Genomic DNA, 20,619 nt, shown 5'->3' with positions numbered 1-20,619 from the left:
CCAGGCCATTAAAACCTCAGACCGGCGCTCCTAATGGAATATCTGAGCTGTATTAACATACCACTTAATCATTAATGGCCACCAATAATTGAAGGATAAAAACGCTAGCTCAAGTTCTTGACATATTTCTCCCCTGCCGAATGTGACGCACTTCATAAATGAGCCCAAGTCTACAAACAGAACATGTTCATAGAAGGAAAATTGTCCTTTTAAGTGTGTAGGTGGTGGAGCTTGTCCTTTTTTGCAGCTTTGGGTTGGCTTTTGAAGGTTTTTTTGGGAACGGCAGCGGTTAGGATTTGTAGGGCAGAACCTCGTACAAGATTAGCGCAAAGGGAGAACTTCTACCCAATCGCTTGGAAAGGTCTAAACAGATGCACTCATGGATAACCTTGTCTTGCTGCTTTTTCCTTCAAAGCAGAGAAGAAATAAGTTGCCCGTCAGTGACGTTGCCTTGGAAACCAGTCTCGGAGGCACGTTCATACAGTGAAAGCGGACAGTGGTAGTCAGGCTCCTCAGCTAGCAGTCCGTGGCACTTTAGGCACAATGGGCCCTGCGCTTTCTCTTAATGATGATTCTAATGGGTCATAATGGCAGCCAGCAGGCAGGACAAGACATACAAGCTTGGCTTCTTTCTCATTAAAAAAGTGCCCTGTGAATGTCTCTGGATGCCTGCTGTATGTAATGAAGAGGCTTCTTCCCAGTCTAGAATGCGGCCGTAATCATTTCGCAGAAAATATGACACAATGTCATTCGAAACGAGCCAGTGTGATGTCATGCTTCTGGCAGTGGCTGTGCGTGTCACCTGTGGAATTCTTGTCAATTTGTGGTTGTGGTAAATTGTTAATATGTCAACCTCACTGTAGACACATCAGAATATGGATAGGGCAAGTTGCCACATTAAAGATGTATGGCTTTCAATTTTCTCAATACATTCCATATTGTGACTGTTGGCCCTGAAATTCTTCCTTAGGATTCTTTTAATGAGGAGACGGTGCCAAATAAACTTGTAACTCTTTTAACTTTTGTTTTTGACAACTGACAGGCCTCAGGGCAGAAATGTTTCCCTGAGACAAACAAGACCTCATTATCTAACACCAAGGTCAGTGTTGTGAGTGTGCCCGCTAACAACAAAACCATACAACACACCAACTCCAGTGTAAATGGAGTAGATTTTTACAGCTTACCCATGCAAACTTTGCCAGGATGATTCTATGGGCTTGGATTATTGCTTGCTAGGTGTTCTGAGTAGTTTGTGTATTGGCATATCTAGGGAGCTGCTAGGTGGTTACTAGCCATTTACTTACTAGCCATTAGCCGTAAATGAGTATGTATAAATAAATAAATATTTTAAATTATTAATAATAATAATAATAAATAGGGTTAAGAGTTTGTTCAAATATAACAAATTAAATTATTTAACAAGCATTCAAATTCTTGCCATGCCATTTTATGCCATACAGTTCTCTCAAGCCTCGAACAGAACAGCGTTTTCAATCTGTATAATAAAACAGGCAACAACACAGACCCTTAAGACTGAGTGAAATCACAGTAGAGCGATTAGACACACAGACAAGAGCGCCCTCAGGAACACCCACAGATTTGTAGAGGTCAGAGGTCGCATTCTGAGGAGAGAGTGACACTCCCTTGGGACGTGTTGGCATCCCTGTTCACCAGATGACACTTCAGCAGACTATTGATCTATCCTCTCCCCCTGCTGCTTCTCTCATGGTACGATCCCTCAAGGGACTCTGGGCTCAACACGTGCCTACTGCGGTAGGAACCACCACCGGTGTTAGTAGGGGTGTGTGTTCTCATGACGGATGGTTCTAGCAGAAGCAGGGTGACCCCAGCATCGCCCCACAGCTGTCCCACTAAGATATCCTTGACCTTTGAACTCATTTCAGGCTCAAACAGCCGTCTTAGAACATCTGGAGAGCTGCCGTACTCTCCCCATTATACACACACACCGACATGATGAAAGTGCAGACAGATGGCTTTAGCTACCAGAGGAAATTCTTTCCAGTGCTCTGAAAAAGAGTCTTGCAATCACTTTTCTAATCTACATATAGTAAGCACTTGAGTAGCTAATAGCAAGTAAATACTCTAAGAAATAAAGTAAAAAAAAAAATTTCTATAATACTATATTGTCAAGTGCTTATAAGTATATGAGGTAGCAAATAAGATCCAATTTGAATTTGAATGTACACTCTAAAAAACGTCACAGTATAAATAAAATAATAAAAACGTCACGATAAAATATGGCACAATGTACTGTTAAATTGAAGGAATTTTCCGTATTGTTTTATTCCACAGGTGTGTTCCCCATATTTTGAATTCCCCATTGTATTGCATTGTGTTATAGGACCGAAGGAAATGTCCATAAACTTGATGAGACATGTTTTTCTAAAGATTATTTTTTTACAGTGTAGGGAAGAAGAATGAAAATAAATCAAAATTTAAACAATATTTAATTAGGATATTTAAATTTGTATCTCGGCTAGACAAAGCCTTGTTTGAAAGTTCTGAACAATCTTTTTCAAGGTTTATAGGTCTTATGAAGAGAGGACAATAGAACACCAGATAAATAAACAGAACAGTAGATAGAATAATAGAACAACAGATAGAATGATAGATAGAACGATAGATAGAACGATAGATAGATAGATAGATAGATAGATAGATAGATAGATAGATAGACAGATAGATAGATAGATAGACAGATAGATAGACAGAAGAAAGATAGACAGACAGACAAAGTGACAGACACTGAAAATAAACTCTTCTGCAGCTTGAGGGATTGTGGTTAATTTAAGCCCAATAAGAATTCATGATTGCATACTTTTAAAATACAAAGCATCAAGACATTATCAGGACACACTAATCCTAATGTTGTATACTATGATTTGGGATGCAGCCTGTGTCTATTTCCAGACTATTAAGCCCCCCACCCCCCTACCCCCACCCTTTATAACAATATTCTCAACCGTCTCCTGTTGCACATGCAAATGGGAGATTATGGATTTACGTCTTAGTCTGTCTCTGTTTTATATGTAATAAAAACAGCTCATATGCAAACAGGGTCTTAAGATAAGGCAGCAGGGGATGCAAATTCTCCCAAATGACCAGAGGCCAATGATGCTTATTGCAAATACTCACACACCGCACTGCCTTCTGCTGCGAGAACTCAAGCCTAACGCTACACATTCTGAGCTCATTTCCCTTGCAAACCCTGTGGTATATCTCTCCATCATCACTGTGTGCCAAACAACAAACATTAATACTCATGCACAAAGACAGATATAAAACCACAAGTAACAAACTAAAAGCTGCCTCCAGCTGATGAAGTCAACAAACAGAATAAGACAAGAATTTATCTTGCGAGCAGGTGCTGCATGGAGAGCTGTCATCTTTCCACAGATTAGCTGCATCCAGACAGGAAATTCTCTCCTCTTTACCAGTCAAATCCACTGGGATCTGCATTTCATTGTGCCAACAAAGAACAGAGAATGCCAAAACATCTAAATCACAACTGGGTGGGTTCCTCTAGCTGATGAAAGAGATTTTGGCTTCAGAGATGTTGATTATAAACCGGAATATTGTCTCACGGCTGTCAAAATGTGATCAATTAATTTTAAATTAAGGCATTAAAATAAATTAAGGCATTTTATTATTTATTTTTAGTATTCAATGGGTTTTAATACAAAAAAAAATGTCTACAGTATATATTAAAATAGTTTGATGCCTGATTTCAAATGGTATTTCTGTTTAATGGTATAGTATAGTATATATATATATATAGATCACAGAAATGCAAAGACAGTCTGTGTGTTTCAAGACATTTTAAGGGCCAATGACAGCTGGTGCAAAGACATTGGTCCTCTATTTCCATCTCTGTTCGGGACAGGGCAAGGCGGCACCAGAGCGTTCCGGGTGTTAAGCTGCAACATGTTGGCTGGTGAAGCCACACAGAAAATCTGTGAGCACCTACTGTTCACTTCAGAGATCTGGAAGCTTTCCGTGCCCTCCATGAACCACTGCTTCCCCATGCTGGGAACAGACTCACACTGTGCCCATATGGCTCAGACGGCATATGCCATCCTGTTCCATGCCATGCGTGATTACTGACGGACAGAACGAAGACTGAGGGGGAAAATGCGTAAGAAGCAAAATGATTTACTTCTTTTTAATGGCCCTGAGTTGCATAGTTATCAGAAAGGACATTTTGTTAATAGAAACTTTACTATGAAAATTCCGTCATGATTTATACTCATGTTGTTCTAAACCTGCATGAACACAAAATCAGAAACTCTGAAGACAGTGCTGGTCACTATTTTCAATGCAGTTGCAATGAATAGGGACTTTTAAGCTCCATAAAGGACATAATGGCACCATAAAAGTAGTCCACATGACTCGTGCTTTTCTGAAACCATATAACAGCTTTGCGTGAAAAACAACTTCAAAACGGTTATTTATTGAAAATCTTGTCAACCACCCTTAGCTCTCCGTAACACGTTGATGGGAGAACTAGTGATTTGTGACTAAACCATTTTGAGTTAAATTAATCGATTCACTTAAATCAGTCTAAATGATTAATTAATGATTCAAACTGACTACGTTTACATGTGCACAAATAATGCGATTATTTCTAATAATCAGAGTAAGGTCTTAATCGCAGTAAGATGTTTACATGACACGAGCAGAGGTCTTCACTCCGGTTTACATGCAATTTTCATTATTCTGATTATTCACAATTAAGTAAGGTTATACCACACTCGGATAGGAATACAGTATGCATGTTACCAGCCATTGTTTTAATCTACTCGCATCAAATTCAAAATGCATTTTTATGGACATACTGGATATTTTTGGCGCCGTAATGAACATCACATGATGAATGTGCTTACATGCCTGTTTATTGCGATTTAAATCGGCGTATACCACATAGTTTAATGTGATTATGGTTACTACGATTATGAGCTTAATCGCATTAGTTTAATCGAAGTATTGTGTTTACATGAGGTAAAGTTTAATCGCAACATTGCCAAATCCCATTATAATCGCATTATGAGGGTGCATGTAAACACACTCACTGTTAAGGAAGATTATCAATGAACAACAACCTGAACTGCTTTTGCATCCCTTTTTAAAGTGTCAGTCCTTGTTCATTATAGCAGAAAAAGAGCATGTAACACTGTCTTCATATTTTCTCCTTTCTGCTATGCGGAAGAAAGTCATACTGGTTTAGAACAACATGAAGGGGAGCAAGAAACACCACAATTTGCATTACTGGATGAAAAAAATCCTACTCTTAACAGTATGCAGCACTTCTGAAACATTCATTTTTACGACGGCGATAAAAATACAAGCTCTTCACTAATCTATCTGTGCCTCTGATGTGGGCTGGGCATTTCCAAATGTCCCAGATTGTTTGTGTGGTACCACGTTGTGCCCAAACGGCTCATCATTTCATTAATTAGCTTGAGCTGCACGGTTGGCAAACGCGGCAGGCACGGCGGCAGCTGTCTGGATTGATTAGAGAAGAGGACCCAGTGCTGCAATTATCTAGATGACTGCAGACAATGGCTGTCTGCTCTAATAAAGATTCGTCTTACGGCTCAGAAGGGTGTTGGAATCAGCGGAGACTCAGTCATATGCAGGCCAATACAACAGACAAATCTCGATTCCTCAGCCTTTGACATTTGGAGTAAAAGCCAAAATATTGGAACCACCCATAAATGGACAAATATCAAGTCTTTCAGCTGAAGAAGTCAGACCATGACTTTGGTTCTGATTAGATTAACCTCACTACAGGGTTTGGATAAGTGATTTATTAGATAGTGATTTTGGCCGTTTTGAGGTTATTGGGATTGACAGATTAACTGAAGTGGTATTTTTGATAAATAACAAATAAGAGATTCATTGTGCAGTGTGGACAACTTCACTGATTATAGCAGAACTTTGTGAGATCGCAAACTGAGATGAGTGACATCTTATAAGTGATTATAAAGAACTTTGCGTTCTTTCTAAACTATATATAATCCATTCAGAATTTGAATAAAATCAAACAGCTAATAATGTGTTGCTAATGTTACACAAACAATGTTTCCGTTCGCCATCTCAGAGTCAGACAGCTGCCTTCTAAAAAATCAGCATCCCTTTAGAAATAATGATATGAAAAGCCTGCCCCGCACGTTGACGGGATTGGTTACAAGTTTGTGACGGTAGGAGAGAGTTAGTCGGGGAGCCAAAGTCTCAAAAATGGGTTGAACCTGACATGGTCTGCCATACTTTTTATTTGTTTTTTTTTTCTGTTAACTTTGACCCTAAGAACCAATAATTTGAGGGTCTGCTCTGCCGGAAATATCGCGAAAAAAAATGGTGGCCATTTTAGTGTATGCACCCTTTATTTTTTATCAGAAAAATGTGAAAAATGATTTTTTTCCCTCAAATCCTCAGTGGGTTTGGTAGGCTGTCAATAAATGCATTCCAGATACACAGAACACGTGCTGACAACATCCACTGAAAAAATAACTCTTAAAACACATTTCTACATGATAGTGGTGGTTTGCAGTTTTAAGGAGAAAATACCCAGCAATGGTATTGACTGATGATATAGTACATGGTCTGTCTGAAAGCATATTAAAAACACCACACATACATATAAACAACATTAAAAACTTGATTTTCACCACAGGGGATATCATTCAAGTTGTGAGAAGAGCACAAGAACTGATGACTCTGACTAGAAGAACAGTCGTCATTATAGAACATTCTGGAACGGCAACCCATTCTCTCTCGGGTTCTCCGGCTCTGGTTTCCTTCCATCCGACTCTCAGCCTCGCTTCACGGGGCAGCGCCAGGCTCAGCATGGGCAATAATTCCACCTCAGCATGTCAGCTTTATTTAGCCGCATAATGCCCTTACAAACCTAACAATACCTCTTTGTTACCCTGCAGGAGAGCATCCTCTATTAGCACTGCCAGCTGCTTTTCTCCTGATTTACAGGCTGCAGAGAAAAGCAGGAGGTGAAACAGGAGGAGAAAAGCGAATGAAAAGGAAAAAAAAAACAGGCCAAACAACATGGTTGAAAGCCATTTGGGGTAGCGAGCATTTTGCCATGGGAGAGCACAAATAAAGGTGTTCTCTAACAATGCTATCAGGCATGAACCTGCTTCAGACCTGTATGACATTGGGTGCATATCATATCATCTTTCAGCAAGTAACTGATTACTTTTCAGTGGAAGGGGAAACGGATGAATGGGAATCATTCAACGGCCCAAGTAGCATAACATGGGTCTGAAAGAGCTCTTGTGCTTTCTTGCCCCTCTCTTTTTATGTACCTGGAACTGGCTTTCCTACCACGGTGAACTCTCAGGAACAATCCCAGTTTGACGGGCCTTTTTCTACCCGTCACACCTGACTACTTGTTTTGACATTGTGGCCATAGTGGCAAGGTGGTGTAAAGGCATATTGTCAATATTTTCATTCGGATAATGTTCCCTCAAGTGCTTTTGCACTTAACCGCTTCCAGTCCAAAAAATGAGCATTAGACGGAAACCACTTTGCTTGGTTAGCATGCACGCCCGCACACAAACCTCACAAGAAGGGGCATATGTGGACGACCAAATGCATGTTTTTAAAATGGCTTATGATCTTTTTTTGTTCCCTAATGACTCGCCTTGTGACTTTATTATAAAATAATTCAGCCATACCAAGGCGAAGAGTATCTCGACATCTTCACGGCAAATTAAACTGGATAATCGGCTTTAGACAGAGCTGATTGTATCTTTCATAGTGTGACTTTATGGAAAAAACGTATTAAAGAAAGAACATGACACGTACACGGGTCAAGTGACAGTCAGACCAACGGTTTGAACAGACTCAGACCCTGATAAAAGAGGATATTTCAAAGATCTCATTGTATGGACCGTTTACCTCCATTCCTGGACGTTTTCCGCATAAAAACATTGCTCCTTTTCACTGAAATCTTTCACAGATGCTTGAAGAGCATTACGTCTCATTAAAGACCATACAGGGCACGTATTATTCTGCCATTTCTATGAACGCCTTTAGAATGGATGAAATGGACACACTGGATGAAATTGAGATTGCATCACAGTTGAAAAGATATATTTCCGTCAGCACCGCAGAAGGCACTAGAAAAACTCTTCTCATTTTACTGAAGGGGGAAATAACCCCAAACAAAACATTCATTGTCACTCCACAATCTTATCTTTCAATCTATATCCTTAAAGGCTTATTTTTCAGGTAGTCTGAGGGCAAGCATCTGACAAAAAACTTCTGTATTTAACGAACCAAAGAAGCCCGAAACACCATTATCTGGGAGGAAGGAGGTCTAGAATCCTTTACAGAAACGCATCACTTCTGTATGACAGTTTTAAGAGGCGACATCTGAGTGTTTACAATCGCCAAGCGTGTCCTTTCATGCAGTCACAGGCTAAATTACAGCTCTGAGACCCTCTTGTGGGTCAATTCAAATGGGACTCAAATTGACACTGGGATAAAGACATGGGATAAGGTTGCAGGGAAATATCAGGTTAGCAAACACACACTACGTTTAGGCTTTAAATCATGCAAGAACAGGACTAAACACAATGGGGAGAGGTATCCGATGGCTGTCAGTTTTTTAAAGCTAAACAGAAGCAGTGCGAGCAGATTTATGGAAGTAAAATATGAATATGACATTGTTGTTGATCAAACATTTTGCAGACATTTGCAAGTGTATGAAAAAAAAGAAAAGAAATACAGCAAGACCATTATTGATACTTAGCAGTCACGTGATATCTGGGGGGCAACAAACGCGGTTAGTGCATCCAATCGCACAACAACTATCTGACATGTCGTGTACACCTCAAAATACCAACTTTTGTATATTAAAACTGGCAACGTCCTGGCAAGATCCTTGATTAGTTTACTGGTTTTCGTTGCTCGGGAATGACGTTCTTGCCCGCCAGCCAGTACAACTGACGTCACGTGCAAAGTATCAATAATCTGATGATTCACAAAGAAATCATTATTTTGCGCCAGTTCTTTTAATAAATCAGCCCCAAAGACTTAAAATATCAGTCTGAATCTGAAATCCAGCAGTTAATACATTTTTACTAGATGTTTGTGACAACATATACAGTACATTCAGAAAAGTTTCACACACATCAGTATAACATGCTGGACTTATTGTACTTCAACCTTGTTCGTTTACTACAAATTAAATAATGCGTCTACTCTGACCAGGCTTTCTGAAGTTTAAACCGTATGAGGCCAGACTATAACTCATCTGTATAGACTTTAAGCGGTACAGTGGGGAGGGAAGTAACAAAGGCAGTCTGAAGGGGCAAGGAAGGTTTTGGAGGTGTGCCAGTAAAACTAATGGAGACAGGCCCTCTGTCATGACCTCGAGCACCGCTCAGGGGGACCCGCTCAAACATGCATGTCTCCTTTAATTTCCTGTTACACACACACATACACAAAGAAATAACATACTGCCTTATTATGGTCATAATGGCTATAAGAACAAAAGAACAGCCACTTCATAGTGGCTTGTAATGGAGCATTTTATATATACATAAACGCTGGAGTATATGTGTGTTTATATATATATATATATATATATATATATATATATAATTGTATGTATTTAATATATTAATATAAAGTATATGGATTTATCAGTGGGTTTTATTTACTTGCCAATGTCAACATTTCGTACTTAGTGCTTGGCAGTGTTAATTTTGGACCCTGAGTGCAATTTCTTTCTAATAACAAAACAAAGCAGAACATTTACCAGGTTTACACTTGAAAACAAATGCAGGCATCTAGAATCCATCTTCTTGGAAACATTGGGTAAACAACACCCATAATAAACGGTTGTCAACTAAAAGAGGCGAACACGAGTATAAGGGCTTGCTTAATGTTTAGGTTTAATGCATGAGGTGTAGCTTTTCAAAGATTTCTGTTCATGACTATACTCACAGCCATAACCTGTCAAGTAGAGGTCTATCTACGTTTCCTACAAAAGTGTTTGAGTGCAAATAGGCCAGCTAAAAGCCTCCTAGAAGAGGAGCATTTTAAAGCTGGTTTGAAAGGGAGACCCAGGTGGTTCATTCTTGCTGAAGAACCTTTGGGCCATTCTAATGTTCTCACTGCTCATGGTTTAAATTCAAGCGGTTAGTAAAGGAAAATCCATAGCCTCGGGTAAATAATAAAGCACCACAGCTGCCCATGTAGATGTTCACCAAAAGGGTCTTCTGTGACATGCTTTCAATTTACTTGCAATCATAACAGAAGACCTGCAAAACACACCTACAGGGGTTCATACCTGAGCTGAATGTATTTTTCTCTGATAGGGTGCCCAATCCAACATGGAACATGCATGTGTGAATTGAACAGACTTCATGAAACCATCAGGGTTGTGAACCATTAACAATTAATTTGAGATTTAAATGTAAAGATTCCAATTAAATTCATGAATCGAGGTAAAAAAAAAATCAAGATACACAATTTCAATTCAAATTTGAATGTAATAGGCTGAAATTCAGTATTTTTAACTAATTTGTTTATTTAATATAGCCTATTTCATTATAATATATATATATATATATATATATATATATATATATATATGGGTGGATGAATTACTTGTTGAATGTATTTAAATTCTTCTTCCTTCCGATTCAAATTCCAATTGAATTTCCTCTGGCCAATTTAATTCAAACCCTGGTTAACATGCTTCATATATTAAAGGTCATGTGTTCAACTATAAGAAAACTATATGCAAGTCATATGTGAGTTTCTCAGAATTTAAACTTTAAGATGACATCACAAAATTTAAATGAACTCCACTGGCTGTAGCGCACAAAAAGCAGGACTTGCTTGATACCTGCTCATCTTTTCCACATCTATTGCCATCGTGGCTCTCCATGCCCCCTCACACCTAGGAGAGGCAGCAAGGTCTACCTCTAAATGGCTCTTCATAGTCGAGATCCACTCCTGGGACCCTCTTATCCGGTCTCTCCCCAGCAAGGCAACACATCAGCGGGGTTCAGCGTCCCACTCTTTCGCTGCTCTCCAGTGCGGTGCTAAAATAACAGCCACTCTGGGTCTGAATGGGGCCACTGGAGAGGAAGGCTGTTAAGAGGCCTATCCTGTGCTCGGCGCAAGGGGAAAAGATGCCTGTTTGATTAATAGAAGACCACACAGACTGGGATTTCTAAAAAAAATTCTTTCCTTCCCTTTTCAGCGATGAGAGCCTCACGCAGAGTGGTATTTGCGCCTTAGCGTAGCTCAAAACGATTAACGACTGTCTGAACATAAAATACGAGATCTCTGCGCAACGTCTCTCGCTGTAGAGCGTCCCTCTGCGGTTTTCTACCATGTGCTGATTTCAGGGCTAATTAGCTTAACCTCACAAACCGTCTCTGAGCTGCAAGACTTCAGTGTGATGAATGTAGATGGAATAATGCGTCTGCGGAGTAACTTAAACGCACAGAAGCATGTGTTTGTACTTTCCATGGCGACGTGACATATCTTAAACACGGAATACGCATAGCATTGATAAAAAGCAAATAAAGCAATAAAAACGTGAATACTATTTTGTAGCATGACATACCACAACCACGTTAAAGCGCGCTTAAGTCCTTTGAACTCCAAGAAGCATGGAAGAGCTTTCATATTGTTCCTGGTCATGGAATTCTGTTCATTTAACCTCCTTCCTGTGCTCAGCCACAGAATTCCGGTCTTTATAAGATCCTTCTGAACCGGTTCCCGAAATGTCGAATCCATTACAAGCGTGTTTGCAATATCCATCCAGTCTAGCAGTTCGTCTCTGCCAGTGACTGAACATTATCCAAGATTCATGTTTGGCCACCAGCAACAACCATCTGGCTTTGTGAGCGAGGATAACAACGTCCTCTGCAAATAGCATTGACTTCAAACACAGGACACAATGAAACAAAATGTTAAAAATCTCATCCTGGCATCTCCTTCAAACGGGCGGTAAAGAGCCAAGCGTTCATATTTGATATTCACTGCCTATTCTAGCCATCCTGATAAAAAGCATTCTCGTTCTCGCTAAAAAAAATGCAGCTAGACTGATGGTTATCCCAGCCCTAGCGGGAGTGATCACACTGGGGATAGTTAAACGAGCTCCAGCAATCAACTCTTGAAAGAAACTGGTCATTAGCTGGCCCACGAGTGCTAAAATTACCCTGCACAAATGCAGGCAGACTCCTGAGAGGGCCTGACCTCAACTTTACAAGCTGCTTTCCTCGCTGTAGGGCTGCTAGATCATCTCAAGAGCGCTGCTCCATCCCCGTCTGGTCCCAGGGCGGCCATGGCACAGGGTAAGGATGGTTTTAACAGGCTTAGACTGGTAGCCCTGGGAAAGCTTACTGAAAGGTGTAAGACACTTACTTTGAACCTGCAAGCATCAAATGTTACCATTTAATGACTTGGGTTAAAAGACAAATTGTAAATCTTGTGAAAATATGTTCACTTAAGATCTGTGTTAAGATTTATAGTGCATTATTTTAATGAACATATTTTCCCTCAAAAGCCTCATTACCATAATACAGCTGGATGTTTAACCAGTTATTCTCAATGGGGGTTCTCATTCTTGTAATGAAATGATTTAATGATCTAAATAAGTATAAATTAAAGGAAGTACAAAATACTATGATGGGCATAATACCCAAATAATCAAATATATATATATATATATGGCCCAGGATGTTTTTTTTGACAGGCATACTAGTGAAACCTCTGGACACTGTTCAATTTCCGCAAAATCAAGTTAGTAATATTTGTATTTGAAAGGTTATGTCTCAGAAATTATTGGTTTAGAAACTGTCCAACGATTCTCTGCAAATGAAAGCTACAGCAATATCAATACCCCATGCAGCTTAAATGCACAGCAACCGATAGCATTTCAGCAAATGGCCAGACGTCAACAAAATCAATACACCATGTGCGATCATTCGAATAAATTGGAATGAAATGAAAAGGGAAACGAACATGTCGAAATGTAATATTTTCTGAAACGCGTTAAGGAAAGCAACTCCCACCAGATAATAGTTACAGCTACCGTAGTATAGCATGGCTCAGTGCCTCTCCATAAATAGAACATGACAACAGAATCATAATTTAAAACATCATAAATATTGAAAGGAAATTAAAATAATTTATGGAATAGGTTGGTCGACAGGGTATGTTTTTCTGTTTGCACAGAGCAAAACGACGGGCGGAGAGGAAGAGGAAGATAGCTTTAGTAATTGCTTTTTCTACCCCTGAAGCAGCTTCCTGCCTTTTATCAAAAAGGCAATCTCTGTCAGTAATGGCTCAATTAATAATTAAACACATGTTTTATCTTCTCCACGCTCCTGCTATTTATTTTCATCTTCCTGACAGGCAGAACTACACAAACAGGGTTAGCGCTATCAATAAAGAGGAACATTCATAACACTCGCTTTCCAGAAATGAAAGGAAAACACACACACATACAAGCAAGCTACCAAAACAAATGGTCATATGTTCTGAGATGTAGGGGAGAAATAATGAAAGTTGGAAATAATAAAGAGATATGAATGCCATTCTTCCATTTCAGCTGAAGTTGCAGTTCTGTTTCAGAGACAAGTGGGACCAAACAACATTTATGAAACACTCCGACTCTGAGAGAAAATTTCCTTGTCAAACAATTAAATTTAATATACTGTATATACAAAAAGCTTCATAGAGTGGGTGTTCCTTTAAAGTAATTTACATGCTTTACAAATTGGTCAGACAGTTGGATCTCTTCCTGTCTAACTAGCCAGAATAAGTTGCAATATGGACCAGACTTTGAATTAATGGCAATATGTGTGTAAACCAAGAGCCAAAAAGGTGGAGAACAGTAAGCAAGCATGAACAATCACCCAAACAAAGGACAACAGCATTCTATGTTTATTAATATCAAATGACAAGCTTGGCTAAATGACTAGCCACACCACAAAAAGAGCTCGGACAAAACAGCAGTGGAACATTTACACACAATAACAGCTGGACAGGCTTTATCAAACACATACAAATCCAATTCCACCTGTACATGCAACATTAACCTCCGCAATGACCGGTGGGTTTAATATTAGCTGCTAATCTTGGAATATCCCAAGTCCGTACGCTGGTCCATCCCTGACCGTGACTCCTCGATCTCTGCACTTTCACGATCCAACAGCTGCAAAGCTGATTAGCTGGTCAAGAGGTCAACTTCTATTCATTATTTAATGGGCAAGAGGCCACAAACACTGCAGCGCTAAGGTTAGCAATACATCAGCATTAACCTCAGTAGAGGAGAAGAGCCGCATACAAACACACTCTCATTCTCCACCATTTCCCCCAAAATCCTTTGACCTCTGCTGGCCTCCATTCTCCATCCTCACATTTTTCCCTCCCTCCATGCAGGAGAGGAGAGAAGAGAGTGCATTTTATATTCTGAAGGACTGAGGGGAGGGCGTGTGCGAAGGGGGGCTCATTCGCCGAGGCGGAGCAGGGAGCAGACTTTTATTGACATGCAGCAAATAGCGGGTAGGAACAAAGGCCACTCAACGGCTATTGAATCGTGGGCCTGCAGACAGAGTGCTTGATTAGCGATTCGACACGGAGACCCTGAGCCGTGTAGCATATAATGAGTGCTTAGAGAACGACCCTGCGGCTCCCTGGGGACGGTGGAGGGGAGGCAGGGCGGGGGGAGTAGCACCCATCCTCTGCGGAATTGATTCAGCCAAATGCTATCAAGAAAAACAGAGTATAACGTGTGACGACCAGACATGGCTCTTAATCCGGAATTACATACGTTACGATAACGGTATGGACTGTAAATATTATTCATAATAAATTAGTTGGGTCAATTTGTTTTCATGTGTTGGCGAGCAGACAGATTTTTGCAACGGTGGATTAACAGAGAAAACTGGCGCGTTATCAATTTGATATTGTGAGGATGTAGCAATGGCTGTTACCCCCCTTCTTTTGTTGCTTTCTCACTCTCTTTCTTTCTTTGTTCTATAGTCCTAATCCACTATGTGTGGGCCGGTAAGTTTAATGGAAACAATTTATTAAGTCCGGCTTAAAATGCCATCTGCTGTTAAGCCTTCCAAAGCCGCTAAGCTCTCAGTTTGGCCCGAAGCTGGCGGTGCTTCTCGCGTACAGTAATACGCTGTTTAAAATGAGCACAACGGGTCAAAATTAATCAGGATTAGCAAACCAGAAATCCACTTCACAAATGGCTTTTCACCACAATCTTCCTTCGCTATCCCAGCATGCCCCGGGTTTGCCTGACAGACCTCACACACAAAATGGGTGCGTCACCGCTTCACTGATGGGTAAAATGAAGAGAAAGAGAGCAACCCCCCTCCCAACTATGCTTAAAGCCTCTAACCTCATTGTGCTGCAGGCAGAAGCTGCACACGGTTCTAGGTCCAACAATCACCTTATATCGCTCTGCATTAGCTGTACTCTAGCTCCACACATAGAGTAAATAATAAATGTAAAACAGAGCTATATTTCATATGTGATAGAACGATTGACAGAGAGAACGATAGATAGAACGATAGATCGTACAAGCAGTAGATAGTAGTAGACCAAACTCATGAGCGATAGCTGGAAAGAAAGAACGCCACATTGATAGAATGAATGATCAATCGATAGACAGAATGAACGTTAAAACAGTTCTACGAACAATAGCTATAACAATAGAACCGATGAACTAATATAAGTATATAAGTTATGAGCATGAATTCACTATGCATTCATTCAGGGCAAGAAAACCCCGGCACTGCTAGATGGAGAGCAAGCCTCTTATAAAGTTACGAAAAGCACAGCGATTGTGGTAATTATGTAAGAACAGATTACAGCAAAACTAAACAGCTGTTAAGCTGATACGAAACTTGTATGTCACCACAGTACTTGACTGAGGGCACAAAATCAATCAAATCAAGCACCAGTGTGCACCAAAGCTGTTTACAGAAACAAAGACACATGCATATTTGTGCAAGCAGCACCACATTCATGCTGAGGTATTTCCCTGTAATGCAATTCTCCAACGCAAGACGTGAGCCAAGCGAGTGATCAGTCTGCCAGAAGTTCTCCAGGGCAGACCAATTTGGGGATCAGAGCTGAGCGAGCTTTAGATTGGTCTCGGCGGGCGTACTGTAATGGGACACATATGCTCCTATACCCCCAAAATCTAGAATAACAGTCTGAAGGAATGGTGCATTCCATGGAACAAAGTCTGGACAAACCCACATTCAAAAACGACAACAGGAGAACAAGGGTAATAATACTATACATTCCTTGCCAAGTGCTTTGGATGCTATTGCCAGATGCTATTGGATGCTAAGGCCATGTGACATACATGAAATTCAAAAATAAACTCAACAACAACAACCACAATTTCAATTAAGTTCACTTAGGAAATAGAACTTTTACTTGCAGTCAAGAATTAAGAAGAATTAAGGTATCTGTAATACAGCCCCAGAAATTCTGGAACAGAGAGGCAAAGTTCTCCAGGTGATACCTAAAAAAGACCAAACTGGAACTACTGTGATACCACTGGATATGAAAGGTTACGAACAATAAACAGCAATGCAATTTGATGGATATGAAGTCCGAACTCAAAGTATTATACAACTTCCAGAACATAAAAAGTTAAGAAATCCACACTGGAAATATAATGAAACTTAATGGATATCAAAGATTACGATGTCAGAAATTGAACTATCATTAAAGGTTATGCATCCCTGAAAAAGATCTGTAATCTCTACAGTCTGGGCATCAAATTGCTAGTACGATAATATTTATTTCCTGCAGTCCTAAATCACTTAATCCACATATTCCCACTCTTGGTTTTGCATTCTTTTAAAATCCAAATCTGCTTTCTGCTTTCTCTGTATCATCCCTGTGATCCCTGGGAAGAGTGTGTGCTTGACACACATTAGCATTATATTAAGGAAGATGCAGTTTGTCTCGCCATCAACCGTAACAGATTAGGGAGCATGTTATATCAACAACAACAACAACAAGAACAAGCTCTTCTGTTGACATCTGAAGTGCTCAAGCCATGTGCTCTGATCTTCTTTTAAACATGTCAGTTGTTGCACAAGTCTTTTCCTATGGTTATGTCTGGAAGTCATCCAGAGACATGCATAAAAATGACTTTAATATGGAACCCGACAGTAGTCACAAGTTCTACTCTTCCTCTGAGCTCGACTTGTCTCCTCTCACTTCCTCTTTTCTGCGTTTTCAGAGAGTGGGGGGCAAAAGCTCTCCAAAAGACTCATGCAGGGCATCAGAAGTGTGGCATTAAACTCGACATCTCCTCCGCACTGTGCAAGAAACAGAATTCGTTTCACAACTTAGTTCCCCTACAAAACCTGGATGTGGACCAACTAAAAAAAACTTCAAGGGGCGACTTCCTACTGCTCTCAGCTAAACCTTAACTACTGCTGGAAACAGTAAAAAGTAGCTCAACAACGCATTAGAAGCAAACCTCTAACAGCAACCACTTGAAAATGAATGAAAACAAGGAAACAAATAAGCACCATTTCACAGTCTCGTAGGATTTAAACAGGCTTTTAGCAGGATTACAAGACATCTGAGATTTGCTGTCTGTCATAGAGGTCTAAAGATGCAAACACACTCAACCCAAGCTTCTGATGAGTCTGACGGCCCAGGACTTACTGCTACCACATTTAGCACCATGTACATCTACATGTGTGCACCCTAACATTTGAGGGGAACCTGAAAAGATGGTTATCTCTTTGGCTCAAAAGGACAAAAAAACTCCCACGTCTAACATTCATTTAAAAAAATGAGAAAAATAGAAAAGCACTAGTCCGGCAAGAGTAATGCTACTCTTGTGAATGATGTATGGCTCTGAAAGTGAGCTTAGAGTTGCATGTGGGAACATATTGCATAGTGTCAGGTTTGTGGAGAAAAATATTAACTTCAACACCAATAACCTAGACTATCTGAACTGTGACCTAGAACAGACCTTCCTAGAATGGAAAATAAGTGAAACAAGGATTTGGTTGCGCGAGTTTTACTACAGTGCAATTTGCACAATGAAAGTTTCTTATAGGCTTTATTCATTGACAACCCTGAGGTATTCTTTGTTTCAAAACCAGTTTATGAATGGGGTAAATGGTCAAATCAGGCTTAATCATGTCTTGAACATCCAATGCAAGAAAAATGACATTAGAAACATTTATATAGCACCCACAACATGCTCTTACCTTTAGGTGCAGAAGGCGAGAAAAGCTTCTCTGATCCTACATCAGATGCCTGAAAAACAGAAGTAAAACACAATTAGACCATTTTTAAACAAGTGCTCTCCTCCCCTTTTTGGGGGGTGTAAAGGCAACAACATGGCAACAACTGTTGTGCCACGCTAAAGATGGCTACCAACAAATAAAAAATAGAGCAAAAGACGAAGGGAAAGAAAAGCAGGAGGGGAATGACATAAAAATCCTGTAAAATCCAGTAAACACTGTCCAAATGTTTAGGTGGAGCCATCTTGCACTATTTTCCACATCCCTGCTCTTAATGATTTAACAAAAGATCACTGATGGATGGTGACATCACAAATCCTACCCGCAAACTACAATAGGAAAACAGTAATTTCCCTACAAAGTGACTTAAGTGCTATGTAGACTAAACATGAGTGTGCTTTTCCTTCCCCTCCATGTAGCAGAACGTGTAGTTTCTGGCAAGCAGCAAGAAAAAGAAAACATGCCATGCTCCTACCAAAACACACAGTCATTGACAGACAGGACATGGGGCTCTTAACGAAGAAGGAACTCTTAAATTCTTCACACACTATACACAGGGGTGGCAAAGAATGCCAGCACACACATTCCAACTTTTTCTTAGAATAGAGCACTAGTGACAGCTTTTGTACCTTTTCTTCTGAGAGTACATATCTCTTCTTCTGAGATACATATATTACAGTTGAGTCAAATGCAAAACAATGTAAAAGAGACCATAAAAGAGATATGAGTTCAAGGAATGTGCAAAAATACACATTTTGAAAAACAACTAGCTAGTGGGTTGCGTGTTGGACATGTTTCTGAGGCTCTATTCACACAGGAGGTCACGGGTCACTGCGCTGTTGTTTTGTAGGAGTGTTCCTACTCTGTTATAACTATATCCGCTGGTGAATCATGATCTGCACTCCTATGGCAGTTGCCACACCATTTCACTTCCTATTTGCATTAAGTTGAGCTAGAAATGCTTAATTTGAAAATGTCACTACGGCTCATTTTTATAAACAATATACTGTGGACACATAGGCCTAGTATTTTCAAATTCTGCAGCATGTTTTGATGAAAATGGACCACAGTTTGTCTATTTGAACCTTGTGTAAGCCAAGTTTCTAGCTCCATTAATAACGTGTTTTTATTATGTGTACTCAGTCTAATATGCAAAACCTCCTGTGAGACCAGACCCACGGCGTGGCATAATTTCTGAGACCTCCGCTGACGTGAATCCTGGACTACATTAATAAAGAGCTCTATTTCAGCCCCATAATTCACTACGTCAGGGGACTAATTTTTCAGCAAGCGGGATTTTTCACTACACAAGCTCTCTGTGTCTGAGAGCTGGAACACTTTAGCTCACACCCCCGTAGGATTACATGAAAGAAAAGAGGTTCAGATGGAACTGGGCCCGTAGCATATGTATAAGCCTCGGGTTTGGGCAAAGACTGCCGTTAACGTTCGTTCGGCTCATGCCTTTAATGTTGAAAAGAAACTTTCAATACAATGATCCGTCTATGAAAGGTATTTTTTGAGAGCTTGAAGCAAGAAAGGAACTTCCAGAGCGTAACAAAAATAATAATGGCGGCTGCATTTCACTGTTTGTATTTTTTGCCAGTGAGCTGTTCTAACGAGCAGCCTTTAAACCGTGTCCCTACAGGCCAGAGGTCAGAGATCACCCATAACAAATTCTTTGCACTCTTACGACGCAGGGGGCCCGAGCGGTGATTAAAGGACAGAGCGATCAAAATGAGCAGGAAAAGAGAAAGGACAGAGAGCGGGAGAGGGAGAAAAAAAGCAAAGTCCCTGCCCACTGAAGGAAGCAGAGGGGCTATAACCATTTCAGAACGGAGGAAATTGAAGCCACATTGCTGGGAGCCAAACAGCGCTGGCGGGGCCGCAGGAGGCCTGACCCGAGAGGACGTGCGTTACTGGATCTGGAGGTAGAGAGGCCAGACCTGGGACTCTGAGATACCAAAACAGCCCTCAGTTCACTTCTCCCATTGCACTCATTAACTACAGGCAATGATGCACCTCCTCTGGACCACGACCCGACTCTCAAAGGAGCCACAGAGGAAAACAGCCAGAGGAGGAGGTAGGGAGGGAGGGAGTTAGACAAATAAAAGGGTCATGGTCATGTGTTGAGACATGCTGCCTACAGCTGTAAAGTGCCACTGGAAGAAGGAACAGGAAAGGGAAGACAGGGAGGTGAGGTCGGTTTAATTCCAGCAAAAGGGTGCTAAGCCGTAAAAATAAAACAATCACAACAGTCAGAGTTCAGACTACACCAAACACATAAATATTTTATACAGCTTCATCT

The 20,619-nt window shown here is 40.4% G+C and overlaps 1 protein-coding gene across 8 annotated transcripts in view; it reads right to left on the bottom strand.

Annotated features, from left to right (window-relative positions):
* The window catches only part of fbrsl1 (fibrosin-like 1), a 317,505-nt gene that overhangs the window by 19,102 nt on the left and 277,784 nt on the right, over positions 1-20,619 (bottom strand). For all 8 annotated transcript variants that reach the window (XM_081366875.1, XM_081366868.1, XM_081366873.1 and 5 more), the window contains one exon: positions 18,279-18,327. In XM_081366875.1, the coding sequence (XP_081223001.1) occupies positions 18,279-18,327 (49 nt within the window). The remainder of the gene's footprint in view (positions 1-18,278; positions 18,328-20,619) is intronic.

The sequence above is a fragment of the Scardinius erythrophthalmus genome (assembly GCF_964197995.2).
Source record: "Scardinius erythrophthalmus genome assembly, chromosome: 5".
Taxonomy (NCBI): Eukaryota; Metazoa; Chordata; class Actinopteri; order Cypriniformes; family Leuciscidae; genus Scardinius; species Scardinius erythrophthalmus.
Note: the sequence above shows the minus strand (reverse complement) of the source record. Positions and strands in the feature narration are given on the sequence as shown.